The sequence below is a fragment of the Bombyx mandarina genome, chromosome 08 (assembly GCF_030267445.1).
Source record: "Bombyx mandarina strain Sakado chromosome 08, ASM3026744v2".
NCBI classification, from domain to species: Eukaryota; Metazoa; Arthropoda; class Insecta; order Lepidoptera; family Bombycidae; genus Bombyx; species Bombyx mandarina.
The window spans coordinates 14,552,451-14,571,297 of record NC_143215.1 but is presented as its reverse complement, the minus strand read 5'-3'; the positions used below and the strand labels follow the sequence as shown (position 1 = coordinate 14,571,297).

At 38.1% G+C, this 18,847-nt stretch overlaps 1 protein-coding gene across 1 annotated transcript in view; it reads left to right on the top strand.

The window, feature by feature from the left end:
• Window positions 1–2,420: 2,420 nt before the first annotated feature.
• The window catches only part of Pat1 (Protein interacting with APP tail-1), a 61,428-nt gene continuing 45,001 nt past the window's right edge, over window positions 2,421–18,847 (top strand). The window contains exon 1 of the mRNA XM_028180212.2: window positions 2,421–2,673. Within this exon, the coding sequence (XP_028036013.2) occupies window positions 2,485–2,673 (189 nt within the window). The 5' untranslated portion in view covers window positions 2,421–2,484. The remainder of the gene's footprint in view (window positions 2,674–18,847) is intronic.

Below are 18,847 nucleotides of genomic sequence, written 5' to 3'. Positions count from 1 at the left end.
CACCACGACAAAGGGGTCCTTCTTCGCAGTGAACGAGCAACGTCCTTCAACGGGGAACCTCACTCGGAGACTCGCCCCAGAGAGCTCTCCACTTCAGAGATCGTTATTCCTGCACTACGCTCCGAGAGAAACTGATGACCGATTTTAATTTTTTATTTTTATTGCTTAGATGGGTGGACGAGCTCACAGCCCACCTGATGTTAAGTGGTTACTGGAGCCCATAGACATCTACAACGTAAATGCGCCACCCACGCCCCAGTATAGTTACAACGGCTGCCCCACCCTTCAAACCGAAACGCATTACTGCTTCACGGCAGAAATAGGCAGGGTGGTGGTACCTACCCGTGCGGACTCACAAGAGGTCCTACTACCAGTAAAAATCGCGCATCCCTCGTGCGTGCATGCCCTGAAAAGATAACATGTCTTTGATAATTGATATACAGGATGAAATTCGTGAGGGAGAGCACCGAACCTTATGGAACGCCAGACTGTAATGCTCCGCCCATCCCTTTTCAGGATATTATCAAAATAACCCTTCAACTCATATCTGTTCATAAAATATTTATAGCTACTGATACCATGCACCCCACACTTTTTTACAATAAAATAATTTTTTGTTACACTATTTTTAATTCAAATTTATTTTCTATTTTTTAGTTGGATTTTGTATAAAAGCGTATTTTGTTAGTTTTTTTAAACTATTATTTATTTTTCATTTTTTAGTTGAATTTCAATTTTTTCAATATTTTTTTAAATATTGAATTGTCATCGGTCCTTAATAAGCGCGTTAATCCGACGTTTTGAAGGGAGTCAGAATCATTTTCAAAGATTCCGTTACAAGCATACATACGTCTGAAGCTAATAAAAGCGTATTAAAAAGAAAAGGAAGAATGAAAGATGACAATGACAAAATGTAGAGAAGAAATAATACATGTCAAAGGCATTTTAAAACCGATTAAGACATTAACATAGTAAGTAAATACACTTAATATTTATAAGACATTAATATGAATGCTATATAGATAAGCGTGACTAATTAAAGGTAGCCTACATGAAATGTCTTCAATACAAATGTTTATAATAATAGCGTAACCATGAAAGTGATTTATAGCACAACAAAATTATTTGCCGCGATAAAGAGGTTGCGTTTTTATTCCAAACTGTGTAGGTATCTTATCTGTAGTACATTTTACTGCTGCTATTATGTTATTGGGGATATACAAATAATGAAACTTGGTACAACATCGTGGCTGATAAAGCGCTATTTACATAGATTACTATCTAGGTCTTTAATTAATCCATTTTTAAAGCGTACATAGCGTGACAGGAAATGTTTGGTTTTACCTATATACATATATCTACATATATCTTGTATGAATATGTTGATTATCGAAGAAAGGATTATATCTGCAACATACGCAAAATATTCATGATCGTGCTGAGCTATTAGACCTCCACTTGGACTGCTAGTCATCTCCCGAGCTTGGCCACAGTGATCGGTCCTGTACTGCGCGCGTCCTTAAGATATGTAATTTGTGCCGTATGTTCCATGGGGAATGCTCTGAGGAATTGTTTGAGATAATCATATCATCTCATTTTAACCATCGCACCGCCCGCCACCGGAATAGAGTTCATCCATACTGCCTGGAGCCACTGCGTTCATCCACAGTGCGTTTACAGAGATCTTTTGTGCCACGTACTATCCGGCCTTGGAATGAGCTCCCCTCCACGGTGTTTCCCGAGCGCTATGACATGTCCTTCTTCAAACCAGGCTTGTGGAGAGTACTTAACGGTAGGCAACGGCTTGGCTCTGCCCCTGGGATTGCTGACGTCCATGAGCGACGGTAACCACTCACCATCAGGTGGGCCGTATGCTCGTCTGCCTACAAGGGAAATAAAAAAAATGTTATGAGATATTAAAATTGAGACTAGAGATTAAAAAATGCGTCAATGAAAAATATGTATGCGTGATATTGCGTTAGTAAAAAGTAATGAAATTAAGTAAAAATAAGGATTTCATATCACAGTGAACGTTTATCAGTATAGATAATATGATATGTGCAAGACACGACATGCGTAAGCATATAATTAATTTCAGTCAGCATATAAAAAACAAACGACATGTTCCATTTTGCTCAAAAGTTACCGCGATCACGACGGTACGGTCGCTACAAGTCGTTCTTTCAAGTCAGCTGATGACCACTACGCGATCAGCTGTTCAGTAAAATCGATTATGGCCGTCGCTATACATCTCTCTCACTCGAAAATGCTTTGTTTCTTATCAATTTGAGATCGCAAATTGTCAGACAAGGTCACCCAAATTCTACAGTTATTTTCATTTATTGACGCCTTAAAGTTAATATCATCCAATAGTGTTACAGCTTATAAGCAAGCCTGGAAACATGCTTGATTCCAACCAATAACGTCCCGTCTATTGACTGACCTGAACATCGTACGGGAGCTGTTGTCATATTCGTTAGCGAAATGAAGCGAGTTTTGTGGTACATCGCCAAGATGGCTGACGCGTCGCCGCCGTTACCTGCGAAGAAAATACCCGAAAATTTATACGAACTGTGCCTGACGAATTTAGTGAATTTTTGGTACAAATCAAAGTGTTACAAAAAGGTCTTGCGTTTACTTCCAGATACAGTGGTCATGGACGTTTATTACAAGGTAAGTTGTGGGCTACGGTACATTTTTTAATCGTTTTTGGATCTAATGGATTCGAAACATTGTAATAACCGAGTTAAATCTGCTCATATACATATATTTTGTTTTGATACAGTTCCCGATACATAATTTGGTCGTTTTATGTGTTCTGGTGTATTGTTTTTTAGTACTGTTGTCAGACCACGAGAATAAGTAGGTTTGCGTGCGATAGCACTTTCACTGTTGCTGGTTGGTTGCACGTAATTCTTCACATGAACATTTTCTTTGTTCCCGTGTGGGCAATTCGATATTACAAACTGATTACTTTGATGGACGGTTTTATTGTTTTGATTACCTATTAAATTCGTATTTTACGTAATATAGAAAACATTACTAAAGTCCTTACCCCTGTGTGATAACGTACTCACATCGGTTCACATCACACACCCATCTTCTGTTTACTGTTTGTCAGATCCCCGACATGGCAACGTCCACCGCCAGTCACCTAGACATATGCCGAAGTCTCGGCTGAGTTATATTTTCTAAACTTACATAATTTTTTTTACCCTATTACACAATTCAACAAGAACTTCTTTCGATATAAATATTGTTTCACTATCAACAATTATCTACCAAATCCCAATTAGAAAAAAAAGGTTTACGTCTGCGCTAGACCACGTGGACTATATTTTATATAGCATGGACGAAGTCCCGTGTTCAACAGTGGGATGAAAGGTAGCTTATGTTCTTTCCCAAGGTTCAAACTATTTCCACACCGAATTTGATAAAAATTTGTTCAGTGATTTGGGCAGGAAAACGTTATAAACAATACTTTCGTAATGTAACCTCTAAGTAAAGAACTAACTGAAAAATATCTAAATATCTTTAAATGACGATTTTTTGGCAACATTCGATTTTATTTCAGCTGCAAATTAATCTCTGCCTAGGTATGACCTACCTAAACTATAAGCGTGCTTTGGTTTCGGAGATGTTTGCGAACAAACAGATACACAGGAAATAATTCTAAAAATAGCTGGTTTTATTATACTTTACCTTAGTTAGGTATCTGTTTTCTGTTCTGATAGCTTTTCTTCGATGCCCAGACGTACTGTCTTAGTGTTTTCTTATATTGATAACTGTTCTTTTGAACTTCGGTGTATCTTATAAAAAGTGCTTAAACTATCTAAGACTACGATTTTCCCAATACAGTGTCGATCTGTATCACATCCTCATTTCATTGGCTGGGTCCTTCTCAGTCGGACACTCTTGTCAGAGTGGTCGTGGTTGCGCTGACGATGTATATGCAGAAGTACCCGTTAGTTCGCCCATGCCCCCGAGGACCGCCCTCGAGGTCCGCCCTCGAGGTCCAGGTCTGGTGGTTCGAAGCGTTTCGAGTAAGTACATGAGCTGGGTTAGTCTACACTAATGTCCCAAAGATACCGCGCTCATGACCCGTAGATATTATACGTGGTTCTCAATCCAGAGGACGCAGTTTGACGACTGGATATGCTTTTTACGGTTATACCGGTGTTTCCCAACGTGGGGCCCAAGCCCCACAAGGGGTCAATTTGATATTTAAGGGGGGCAATCGCACTAAATTAATATAGGAAAACTTTATTAAAATTATTTTGAATTTGAATTTTAGTTTTTATTAATGATTATTATTGTTATTATGTTTTGAAATATTACTTACTGTGTTCTGATAATAATTTAATAGTGATTTCTTCCTAAAACCTATCATTTATGTTTCTTAAGTGAACAAATAAATTTTTTAATGTTAAAAACTATGTATGGGTGGCGTAAAAATTTTAGAAATGTTACAGTGGGGCATAGCACAAAAAAGGTTGGGATATACTGGTCTATACGGTCCCTAGCTTTGGACGTATGTGCGCTGATGATGAGATGAAAGTAGCTTGCTATACCCTCACATAGCTTACTCGACACAAACCACTTCAGTCTGTACCGATATGAATGAGGTTGCGAATAAAAGGTAATTTAGACTTGGATTATATTTAACAGAAACTATATCTGAGGTGACTGACCTATTCTGAGTCACAAAATTGTATAAAGCATCCGATCAAGCAGTTACGAATCAATAAAAAGATTTGAAACAATGAGCACATTTTGTCAATAGTACTCGTTAAGACATTCATAATGAGTGTAAAAAGTTTAACGATTGTGTTAACTAATTGTAGCCTGTGTAACGCTGTGTATGTTCTGTCTCTTTCTATCGAGCGTGAGGCTGACAATGGAAAAGATATGCTGTATTATTGGTGGTCTACATTTATTTTCATTAATAAGTCTGTACTAGGTTACAGATACACATTGTCAAGTTCGATGATAATGCAAACGTTTAGAAATCAATTGAAATATAGTCGATTACAAACAAAGGATACCACTTACTATTCTTGTGTAGTGTACTATATAAAGCGTACAAAGTATACGGTACACATTGCGGTTAATGACGTCATCGTGAAATCGCTTAGTTTACATCTCATTACGCTGTTATATTTTTATCTAGTGTTCGCCCAGTAGTCGAAAAACTCGAGTCTGATACTTGAACATTTACTGCATTAAATATTTAATGTATTGCATGTTCTCTTTTGTTTTGTTATTGAATTTTATTGTTGCTAAATTTTATATTGATAGCACTAAAAGTCGCGAATAAAAATAAAAATAAAAATAATAAAACTGGACTAAAAAAATATTTTAATTTATAAACAAAGCAGAAAACGTTGGACATTTTGTTTTTGACCACTTATATGTATATGGATGTATTATACAATACTATATCCCGTCCGGGCGTAGCTGGAATAGCTTTTTACACTACCAGCAAATAGGTAGGGAAAAAAAACTATAATATCTAGACCATGAAACAAAGTATACACATCCCTAAAATTAATTTTGCCCATACGCAAAATCTATTGACCAAAGTTTGGTCAATAGATTTTGTGAGTAGCAAGGTCCAAACGGGGTAAAAGTTGGCATTTTAGGTATTAGATGTCTCCCAAACTCCAATACTAGTGCGAAACTCGTGTGATCGATTTAGGATTGGAAATAAGAGATTAAGGTTACGATTTATTTTAAGGGTCGAAGTTTCAGACAACTATAGTCTGATAAACGAGTAAGTGAAGACGGGGTTCCTCATGCTCAAGATAACGGGACTGAAGTTTGATTAGCTTTGTGAAAAGTTCTTTCTTTTCTAAAAGTTCTAACTTTTAACTGATGGCACATATATACGTACCATAATGTTGTTAGAACGTTAAAAAAAACTAGAAGTTGCAACTATTATGCAGGCGGTGGATCCTAGTTTTGCCTCAGTCATTTGACATTATGATCTATTTTTTCCCCTACCTATTCACTTGTAGCTTATTCCTATATAGGGGTGGAATAGCCCGATCTTGCTACGATAGCTACGAGTAGCTTGTCGGTAGGCGAGCTCACGGGGCTAAGAGAGATTGCTAATACTGGCCCTAGCAAGAGCAGTGCTTCGCAAAATCTACCGCCGGATTGAAATTGCGAGTCACTGAGAAAATCCGGCGAGAAACTCAGTGGGTTGTGTCTATGGGGTTATGAGTTACAACGGTTTTAATATATGGTGAGAAAAAGGCCCGGTTTTCTTAAAAAATAATCTGGGATGAAACCACGCACGTAAAAACACGCCAATTTGAAAGAACTTTTTTATTTGGCATAGTAGAGCGCTCTCTGACTTTCTTTAGTCAAGATGTACTCTGAAGCCAGAGTTAAAAGTCATAATAACATTGCAGCGAAGGCTTTGTTAATCTGCAAACAGGTACGTATTATTGCCGGATAGGCAAGACCGTGGCACCGATGTATACAGACTCAACACAACCTCCTGCCAGTGCTCAGGATAGGACTTAGGGGAGATTAACTAAAAACACCCCAATGTTGCCCCCAAAAACTTGGTCGCCAGACAAGATGGCGAAAAAGTGAGAATGCTTAGTGGAATGAGAACTCCAACAGGCTTAGTCGAATATCGATATCTTATGACAAACTATCCGACAAATCTGTAAAATAGTAGAAGTGGTTTGAAAACTAAAAAAACACTTTAACAGTAAAGAACAATTTTTTCTCCTTTTTTTTATCCTGTTGATACTGGTCAGAATATTAGAGCGAACTTATAAAATTATTTTATCAACACCGATCCTTGGCGCAATCGGACGTCCTGAAGTCTGCGAAAATGTAGTTCAAATATTCCGTTAAATACAAACAAACATACATACATATCAAGCTAATAAAAATGTTGATAAGATACTCTATTTCAAGGCAGGCGTATATCAGCAGACGAGCAATGAACTAATTCTACTCCGCATCTACACCAATAAACGAAGCATAAATCGTGATCTGTGACATGAGCAGTGTGGTGCCGGAATAAAGTTTACTCATTGCAATCGTTTCAAAAGTTTACAATGTCGTTTAACAATATCTAGCGTCGTCAAGACTTTATTGACCGACAATTGCGCGATTGTGTCGCTTTTGTGCTCTTAAATTGCGCCATGGAATGCTCTGGATGTTTCGGTGTGATTCAATTTTTCACTTAAGTTATACTAAATATGCCAGAACAGATCCAATATTGCATGGTGCAAGCAAATACACATTTACTATTAATACAAATTGTCATTTAAGAATAAAATATTTCCTTGTTTGTTGTTTTTTTAACCCTAACTTATCTGTGATAAGATTATTCGTGACACGCCTTTTCATTGGCGATGAAATGATTTTGTCGCTGCTTTAACGTAATATCGATCGATCGCGCTCAGAAACATTTGTGACCTTAATTAAACCCATTTATACCAACACTACGGAAACCTGACTGCGCTCCGCTGTGGCAAAATTAATGAAACTAGAGGTCCCGTAGTAGTCGAAATTCGACTATAATTAATTGAAATTGTAAGTTTGTACACTATTATGATTGTAATTTATACTTCTATAATCACAAATTTCGCCAAGACTACACTATAAAAAATATTAACAAAGACAAACAATATATAATCTATTCTCAATTTGACAACAGACGTCGAGAACAAAAGTTTGACAATAAATAGTATGCATGCGTGTGTGCGTCAAATACATGGTATGTAGTGTGTGTAATGTTTTCTTTATTGATTTAATGTATATTTAATGCATTGTTTTAAAAAAATATTAGCTTTGTGCACTTCTTCTCTATATTCTCTATAAGTGTGGAAAATTTCATACTCCTCCGTCCGCGCATTTTTCGTAAAAAGGGATACAAAGTTTTTGCTTCACGTATTAATTAATGAAATACCCCCATTTGTTAAAGGAGTCGCTTGTCGTGCCTTGATGGAACTATCACGTAAATCATCCTTCGAGCGCAAACAACAACTACCAAATTTAATTACAATCAGATGAGCAGCTTAGGAAAGCATAAACAAACAAACATATTTCATTTTTATTATTAACATTAAAAAACTCATTCGCATGTTAATAAACACGAGTTTCATTAATTCAGAGCGCACATGCGTCGGAGGACGAAGCTTGAATACTAAATCTGCAATAAAATAATGACCTATTTATTAAAATTGTGTAAATTTAATACGTTGCATTTGTCTTTAGTCCGGCTGGGTAGTCATATGCTTTTTTCCCCCTACCTATTCGCTGGTAGCCTATGAGGCTATTTCAGCTACGCCCGGATCGATAGGGAGCTCACGGGCTCCAACCGGGATTGTTGCTAACACTAGCCCTAGAAAGTGATTTAAGTGTCACTATGACATATCGAACTCACAGATTTTCAATGCTAAGGACGATCAGTGCGATTTTTTTCCCTACCTAAGCTGATGGTCTTGAGATACCATTTCAGCGTAACCTTAACTAGTAGGTGAGCTCAGGGGGCTCAAACGTAACGACGTTGCTAACACTAGCCCTAGCAAGATCAGTGCTTCGCAGAATCTACCATCGCATCGGAATCGCGTCCCACTGAGAAGATCCGTCGAGAAACTCAGTGGGCTCTCCCTTTGGTTGACTTAGCTCGTCGAATTCTTGACGGACTATGATTGACGTCATAAGCCTGTGGTACATTCGCCCTTACGGCTGGCTATACATCACAATTAGGCACCTGTCCCACGCCATCAACACGTTTTGCCGCATCGGACATCACTTACGTAATCTTATCGAGGTGCTATAACATGAGCTACGTACGTAAATAATCACGGACATAGCACGGACTGTTTTGTGCCTGATATAGTTTAAGCTTATTGTTTTCAGTACACATAGTGTTTCGAAATGTTTTATTGCCCTTTTATTTAGAATAATTCATAAATATCGCGTTTAAGGTCTTGAAAAACAACAGTGGCAATAAATACATTGCGGTAAATCGTTTTTCAAAAAATTTCTACTTAATTCTCGAGTATTTTAAGCAATTTGCCCACTGAGCTTATCGTCGTATCTTTTCAGTGGGTCGCGATTCCGATCCGGTGGTAGATTCTGCGAAGCACTTCTTGCGAGGGCTAGTGTTAGTAAACCTACCCGTCCGGACGTAGCTGGAATAGCCTCTTAGGCTACCAGCGAATAGGTAGATGGTGGAAACAAAGTAAGCAATTTTATCAACTGCTTTTCTCAGTTCATAACTTCTATTTTAAAAACCTCTATGAACATTTTAAGGCTTTTTTTAATTTCTCACTTTTCTGTAGTGCTTACAGAATTCACCTATCGTCCAAATTTGACTATATTATATCGTCAATGGTTTCCTAGTGGAATAACATTGCATGTAATCGAATACAAGTAACGATTTTTTTTATTGCATTGATGGATGGGCGAGCTTACAGACCACCTGGTGTTAAATGGTTACCGCAGCCCATAGACATCTACAACATAAATGCCGCCACCCGCCTTGAGATATAAGTTCTAAGGTCTCAGTATAGTTACAACGGCTTCCCCGCCCTTCAAACCGAAACGCTATACCTACTACTTCACGGCTGAAATAGGGAGGGTGGTGGTACCTACCCGTGCGGACTCACGAGAGGTCCTATCACCAGTTATTACGCAAATTATAATTTTGCGGGTTTGATTTTTATTACACGGTGTTATTCCTTCACCGTGGAAGTCAATCGTGAACATTTGTTAAGTACGTATTTCATTAGAAAAATTGGTACCCGCCTGCGGGATTCGAACATCGGTGCGTCATTAGATACGAATGCAACGAACGTCTTATCCTTTAGGCCACGACGGCTACAAAATTTATTTCATATAATTAATAAAGTACAAAATTAATTTATTTCATTTTTCTGACATAATATATGAACCATAGTTTTTTTCACGTTTTTCTCGAAACATTCGAACAAAATCGATACATCACGAAGTCCTTTACGGTTAGGCGTGCGCGCGTCTCGACTACCGCTATGTACATTTACATTTTAGGTGAAGGTGAACCGGACGTAACTGTAAGCAACAATGCTTTTAAAGTACTCGCATTAAGATTGAATATTCTGTGCACGTTGCTACGAAAGAAAGTGTTCATGATTTGATCTCGTCAGAAATTACAGCTAACTCTCGTTTTGTAAGTTTCGAGTGCTGTGTACGGAGAATGGTAAGTTCTAGAAGCTTCCCGGGTGAAAAACGATATTTAGAAATTGTTATTGTCATAGCAATGATAATTATAAAATCACTAGCTTTTGCCCACGACTTCGTCCGCGTGGAATAGCTCACAAATAAATATGCAAAATTAAATGTATATTTTTCAATATTTCTGAGAGATTTTCTTAATATTTGTTTCCGTAAGAACCTTGTACAGAGTATTAGAAAACTACAAAAAAAAAAAAGCCAAATCGGTCAAGCCGTTTTCATGTTATGTCGTGACAACGGAAAACGAGTTTCATTTTTATATATATAGATTAGGTCCTTTGGGCAAGGGATCTTGTAGAATATTCTTTCAGAAAATTATTTATGGGTTTTTATTCTGAATAAATCTGAACTAGCTCACTGCCTACTTGGTGTTGTGTGGCTAGCGGAGCCCATAAGTATTAAAACTAAGGCATTTGGTCTAAGTCTGAATTGTATTGTTAAACGGGTGTCCCACCCTTCGAAGCAGAACAGCCAACGGTTTCGCAATTATACCGGCTATATTATTATTATTCTTCATGAAATATAAGAATATGGAGTCAGACCTTAAAATATCAGGTGGTGTTCGTTTAAATTATTAGAATAACGCCATTGAACCTTAAAGCGAACCTCATAATAACAGAAATAAGCGTGACATTGGTATAACCTAGTACACAACGAAACGACAGCAACTAACTAGGCTCTTCGCGTGTACTGCTACAACTCATTTACATTGAGATGATAGAATATCTTCTTTTTTTTCCTGTCTAACCTGGTAACCTTATAGGGTTTTACGCCAAATTAACCGAGCGAGTAGGTAAGCTCACGGGGCTCTAATCTGGTGACATTGCTACCACTAGGCCGAGCAAGAGTAATGCTTCGCAGAATCTACCACCGGATCGGAAACGCAACCCATTGAGAAGATCCGGCGAGAAACTCAGTGGGCTGTGTCTGTGGGTTAATTTATTCGTCAAACCCTTCGTCGTAAACGACAGGTTCGACGTAAACGGTGACTGGTGCTTGTGGTACCTAAAAGCACCGTTAATGGATCGGGATAATCCGAAATACGTGCTTAGGGCGACGTCGTCTGCTCACCATTCGGTTCGCAGGATCGGGTATGTAGAATTAGAGGTAGGGTTAGAATTAGAATTTACTGGTGGTAGGACCTCTTGTGAGTCCGCGCGGGTAGGTACCACCGCCCTGCGTATTTCCGCCGTGAAGCAGTAATGCGTTTCGGTTTGAAGGGTGGGGAAGCCGTTGTAACTATACTGAGAACTCAAGGTGGGTAGCGCATTTACGTTGTAGATGTCTATGGACTCCAGTAATCACTTAACACCAGGTGGGCTGTGAGCTCGTTCACCCATTTAAGCAATAAAAAATTAAGAATATCAGTAACAATTCAACATCAAATTAAAAATTGTCGCCTATAGATTGCTTATTTTAATTAATCAAAATAGATATTATTATCTGGTATGTGTTCACGATCGACTTCAACGATGAAGGAATGACGTGTCTTGTAATAAAACAAAACGCACGTGTGTTATGATAGGTCGGTCGTATCGCAAACATACTCGGATTTCTATGGGTTGTTTTTTTTATACGCGAAGTAATAATACTCGTGTGCACTAATGGCGTGTTATGAGCTTCTTCGAATACAACATGTGGTTTCCCAGACATGAATAACAGAAGCTCATAATTTTGGATCGCATAGAAGGCAAGCGCGCCGTCGTCAGAACACCAGATAGGTAGTCAGATCTGGTTAAGAAAGCGGTCCATGGCACCCACGACCGAACACTATAGAGGAACGTCACATGTGGTCGCAATCCTCAGCAGTGAGGGAACAATGATGAAGAAGTACAAATGGCACGGATTGTTTCGATAAAATTGAGACTTCGAAGTCAGAAGCAAGGCCGTTTTTTTTTATTGCTTAGACGGGTGGACGAGCTCACAGCCCGCCTGGTGTTAAGTGGTTATTGGAGCCCATAGACATATACAACGTAAATGCGCCACCTGCCTTGAGATATAAGTTCTAAGGTCTCAAGTATAGCTACAACGGCTGCCCCACCCATCAAACCCAAACGCATTACGGTTTTATGGCAGAAATAGGCAGGGCGGTGGTACCTACCCGTGCGGACTCACAAGAGGTCCTACAACCAGTAATTACGCAAATTATAATTTTGCGGGTTTGATTTTTATTACACGATGCTATTCCTTCATCGTGGTTCACACGTTTTGCGGTAGTGGTTTTTGCTGGCCCCAGACACCGCATCGCCGGGTTAGTTAAATCTAGTCCTACTTTGTTTTTGCTGTCGGCGGTACTGTGTCACTCATATGCCTTGTGGTCCCAAAATCGAAATTAAAGATTCAAGTTCATTGAATACCCGCGAACAAACAAACGTTGTTTTCTTCTTCTTTTTTCCACCTTATCCCACCACGTGGGGTCGGCACAGCGAATTTTTCTATTCCATTCTATTCTATCAGCCGTCATCTCAAAACTCATTCCTCTCTCTCTTTCATATCGTCATTCATACACTCCATCCATGTTTTTTTCGGTTCCAGTAATTCCGGTAGGATTCCCTATAAGAGTAAATGGATTCTAAAAATAAAAATAAGCCGTTTGAAAGTAAATAAAAAGCATCAAAACTCTTTTTCGCTTTTGTTTATTATAAGGACTCTAATTTTTTTTTCTTCTACCGATGTTGATAGCCTTGCCGCTATTTCAGCTTCTCCTTGACGTGTAGGTGAGCTCAAGGGGCTCTAACCGGGAGTGTTGCTAACACTGGCCCTAGTAAGAGCAGTGCTTCGTAGGATCTATCACAGGATCGGAAACGCGACCCGCTGAGAAGATCCGGCGAGAAACTCAGTGGGCTCTGTCTATGGGTTAATTCACTCGTCGAGCCCTTCGTCGCAAGTGACGGGTTCGACGAGGACTCTAGTAAAAAGCCATTCATGCACAGTTAATAAACGAATATTTATTGTTTTCTGTCTGTCTGCATTATTGTAATAGTTCATTCCCGTTAAATAGGAGATACAGGTCAAACAGTAAGTTATAGCTATAACTAGTATTTATGTAAACAACACCGATGAATGTCTATACACCTATGACATGTCGAGTTATCGGCGTATTAAACGAATATCATTTTTTGTATTGCGACAACAGTTCAATGATCTGATGATCATTATGACTCATAAAATATGTTCGCGATCAACTTCTGGTTTCACCGCAGGCCACCGTAACGGTAAACAATTATAATATTGTGATTAACCGCTAGTACATTTATGACCTAAAAACCTAAGTCTTCTGAAAACGTTTCATTTTTAATATGCTTTCATTAGATTCAGACGTATGTTTGTAACGGAATCTTTGAACATGATTTTGACCCTCTTCAAAACGTCGGATTAACTCGAAATTTGGTATACTTATTAAGGACCGACCTTTTTTACAATAAAATCATTTTTTGTTACACTATTTTTAATTCAAATTTATTAAAATTTATTTTCTATTTAAGCTATTGCATAGATTTTATCGCGGGCCTTGAGCGCGGCAACCGAATCATGAAATTCCGTAACGAAAAAAACCTTACACCCCTCACTCCGCCTACCATGTAGCTCGCGTTCAACACATTCACACGTTGCGCTTGTGTAGTGTTTGTGAATAAGCGCGTGGCGTGACGTCACACTGCATGCGCATCATGAAAAGTCTGCCCATCTCTCTCTCGCGCGGTCTAGCTTATGAGTATGAAGGGGACAGTTAAGGGTTTGCTTTTATTAATGTTTAATATAGCGTGGTCTTGTTTTATTTGTGTTTTAATATTAAATTAACATTGTTTAATTATAATTGCATAAGTTGTTAAAAAATGCTATGCAATAGATTTACAGTGGCAGTTCCCGAGTGCCACACGTTTTTAGTTAGATTTTCTATAAAAGCGTATTTTGTTAGTTTTTTTTAATCTATTATTTATTCATTTGTGAATTTATAATGTCAAGTTTTAAATGTGAGTTTATAATACGGCTTTATTCCTTTCCTTGATATTTAACAATTTTGACATCACATTATGAATAAATACGAGTATATGCTGGTTTTGATTTGAATTCGAAGCTGATACCAAATCGTTGGTAGCCTAAGGGATCTTGGCACGGACGAGTAGGTGAGCTCACGGGCGCAGCCTGAGAGAAATGCTAACACTGGCCCTAGCAAGAACATTTCTTCGCTGAATCACCACCGCATCGGAATCGCGATCCACCAAGAAGATCAGACAAGAAACTCAGTGGAATGTGTCTATGGGCAAGTTCACAAATCGAAATCATCCTTGCAGCCTGAAAGCACTAAAATCTAAACCAAAGTATGTGATTATTCGAAACTAGGATTATTATCATTTTAATAACTCTATCTTGCTTGGTTTGTTCATATATGAATGCGATGATCATCATACGCTAATACACAACGAATAACCAGATATTAAATTAGATGTCATGATTTATGTTTAGCTTGACGTAGAAAAATGTTATAATTTTATTGTTAGATGTTATTGAGCGAATATAACTACCGACTGACTTAGTACTCATTGCCATTAGTATCCGGTGACTTATTAATAAAATAATTCTTTGCTTACATGCATTGCATTAGTTGCGGGAGTTAAATATTTCGCCTCAACAAAATCAATTTATTAAATGATAAAATAAATGATAAAAACCAAAATAATATATTCTGTATTTCACAAAACATAATAAATTACTACTACTAATTGAATTGAATCATAGTTTTTTCTACAAAAAACTTTAAATGCAGTTATTAAATTTTGGGTGTATCCGAATTTTAGTGAATAATGTGGCAAATAATTTGAATTACAGAAGACCATGTCGCAAATACTATTTATTGTTTAACAAGGCTGTTTGATTCAGTGAAAATAAATTTTATGTATTTTTTGTTCAATATTTTTTTTTTTATATTGCTTAGATGGGTTGAAGATCTTACGGCCCACCTGGTGCTAAGTGAGCCCATGAACATCAACCGCGTTAATGCCGTCACCCTCTTGAGACATGAGCACTAAGTCCCAGTTTTTACAGTACATGTTTGTGTAACCGAGATACTAAGGAAAAATTCGAAGAATTGAGACACATCATGAGAATTATTCTCGAGGACTGGAATAATTGTATCTCTATTGGAGGATTGAGTGATTGACATGGTACTAGTGTTTCCGACTAGTATTTCCTACATCGAAAACCTTCTGACAAAGATGGAAACATTGAGCCTTGAATTCGACCTCAAAATAAGCCGCTGTAAAACTAAAGTCATTATTGTCGACAGAGCCAACAATAACTGGCCAGAAATCAAATGTATGAATTGCGATGTCATTCAGTCTTACAGTTTACCTCTGTTCCCTCATATGAAACAATGGGGGCTGCATGGGTAAAATAAACAGGCGAATGGCAAATGCTAGAAATGCTATGGAAAAATTTGGCGGAATCGTAATATAAGCAAAGCTACGGAGACTAGTCTAGACAGTTCTTTGGTATCCCTTGTATTTTTATGCCCCACACAAACTTGAACCTTGCGAGATAGTAAGGAACATAGAGTAGATTGATTGAAATGTGATGCTGGATAAGAATACTCGGGATATGGTAGACTGAATTTCGCAGCAACGAGTCCATTCTTGAGGAACTGAAGACAATTAAGCGATCCTCATGTACGGTGCAGTCTCGTTGGATATTTTTCGCCGGGTGGATCTTTCTATCGAGCGCCAGGTGGTTGAGGGAATTGAGAGCCACACGATAAAACTCCAGTAAGGTGGACTGATTGCCCTCTACAAGTGAGCGCCGGGCTCGCAGCCGGAAGGACCGAGTGGCGTCGGGAAACTTTGTATAAAAACATGTCTACCACGGCCACCAGGAGTGTAGAGACAAAGCAAAAGACACTGTCTTCCGATCCCATATTAGGATTCCTTATACTGCGGGAACTAGAGACAGATTTACATACATACACTTTTTTTAGTGCTTAGATGGGTAGACGAGCTCACAGCACACCTGGTGTTAAGTGGTTACTGGGGCTAAAAGACATCTACGATGTAAATACGCCACCTATCTTGAGATTTACGTTCTAAAGTCTCGAGTATAGTTACAACGGCTGCCCCGCCCTTCAAACCGAAACGCATTACTGCTTCACGGCAGAAATAGGCAGGTACCATAAAAAAGAAAAAGGGTGGTGGTACCTACCCGTGCGGACTCACAAGAGGTCCTACCACCAGTAAATAAATACATATTTTATATAGATATTAAAGACAAATAACAAACTAATCTGTACATCACATGAACGTAGACTCGATGTGGGAATCGAACCTCGGTTTAGTAGTCAGGGGCGATAATTATGCACCACAGTCAGCCACATGTCTACTGTTTATGGCTAATTTCAATATACCCAATTGTTTTAAGCTAACAGTTGTGTTGAGAAGTCACTTTGACATTTAGATCTAATAACTATGAGCAATAAAATAGTTTTGAAGACTGAATCCATATTCAATTCGTTATGAAATAAGCCCTTGATATAAACATGCGCGTGTTATGAAAAATAATAATCGTGTCAAAACAACAAGAAGTGGCGAAATTACGAATAACTCTAGCCCTTTTTCAATGAACTAGAGCGATAATTACGACATAGCATGTTACATCGACAAACATACACGTCTGTGGCCACAAGGAAAACGGTGATACATACAAAAATTTAAACGATAATCTTTAAAGAAAAACACGAATCAGCACGAATGTAGCTCTGAGGTTGGCGATAACCTAAATCTTTAGACTTTTAGCTAGTAAGATTTTTTAGTATAACCTTTATGATACTAGGCTTACTGCATATTTTGAACGAGTAAAATAAACTCTTGGCCAACTGCTAGGTATAAGTATCCTGATAAAAATCAAAACAAAGCTCTATCATCTGCCTTCTGCTAAGGCATCCTAGAATACTTTGGACTCATTTCGAGATAAGACAAAAATATCACGAAAAGTTGGTCACGGACAAAGTGGCAGGAAAATGGTCTTGTGGCAGTAGCCCGATACGGCAGTATTACTGAATTACGCCACACTAGACTCCACCGTTTGCGATACTCTCCGACTGGCTTGAGATAAGACCAGATGGCATACCAGTGTGAGGGTAAAGTTATGGACGGTAAAAAATCCGACTAACAAAGAAGAGTATTTCCTATTAGCCCAGTAACCACATATAATGTGCTACCTTAGGAGATCATTCATGACTATAATTTTGATCGGTCCATTATGTTTTTTATACAAGTTTTAAAATAATAATTGACAAGAGAAGAACGTGATCGGATCAAATGTACTAGATAATATAATTGACAATTACCTTCCTCTTTTACCATTTACGCTCATTTCATTTCGAAAAAAGTTATAAAAGCAGCTGTAGTGCAGCTAGCCTGGTGATGACTGTTTGGCAAAATCGGATAGCTCAAGCCGCTGCTACTTCCTAGTAGCCACGTGTGCATAGAAAAATGAAAGTACTAACCCACTTCAATTTTCTATTCAGATACCAGATTGCAGAACTTTACAAGGTCAAAGTCAAACTTCTCATAAAACCGTCCAAACTGCTTGTCGCCTAACAACTCTGCTACTTGTGAGAAAAAATCACTTTCGCTTGCTTGCGTAAGCAACAAAACCTTTCTCATTCGGCGTCCACCCCACTCAAATTACATGACGCTGTCGGAAAATTTTGCTCAGAAACCTTATAGCACCGAATTCATTACAAATAAGATTACTTTCCTATTCAGAACTTTGAAACCAAGGTTGTGGGTCTGTGGGGGTTTCTTTTGATTTGTTGTGTGGCAGTTGTTTTACGGGTGCTTAATTGGAGTTGGATTTGTATTTGCGCTTATGGTTTTGCGGTATCAAATGGGTTACTATTTGAAAATTGGACAAATTACCCACGGTGAAACGTTGACGTAGATTGAACACAATTTTCCATTTAGTGTAGCTACTAAATCGTGCTCGCTTAGGTTGAAACGCAAATTATTTGTAACGGACACTGTAACTTCTATGTATCATTCTGTTAGTTCACTCCGTAATGTTGTCAATGAAAAATTCTAAAGTAAATTTACTGAGATTTGTAATAAATTTTAATGAAAAGCATGCCATGACAAAAGTGATTCAGTAATATTTTATAGGTGTGTCACATTCAATTTATTACTGTGATCTTGTTTTATTGATTATTATGGTGCAACCTAGGTATAGTAGTTACACATCATTACATCCTTTTCATCGACAGGTCGTTTTGAACGCGATCAAAAGAGACAGAACACTTTGTCGAGGATTCATTACACGAGTTATTAAGGTCGTTGGCAAAATGTGCTATACATTATTTGCCTTCAAACACAAATGGTGAAACTAAACATCAGTACTGTAATATGTGTGATGAATAAAAATACTAACTGTCCAGTTTCGCAGTTTTTTTGCAAATTATATTTCGAATGGCTCGAACAAAATGAATTTGATGAGGAAAGAAGTTTTAATTGAGGATTCAAGGAAGTTTGGTCGATATTTTGTACCAGTTAGTCCTATATTCCCAAATAAATAGCTATTATGTAACTCTTTTCGTAACGCATGTCGAATTTAGAAG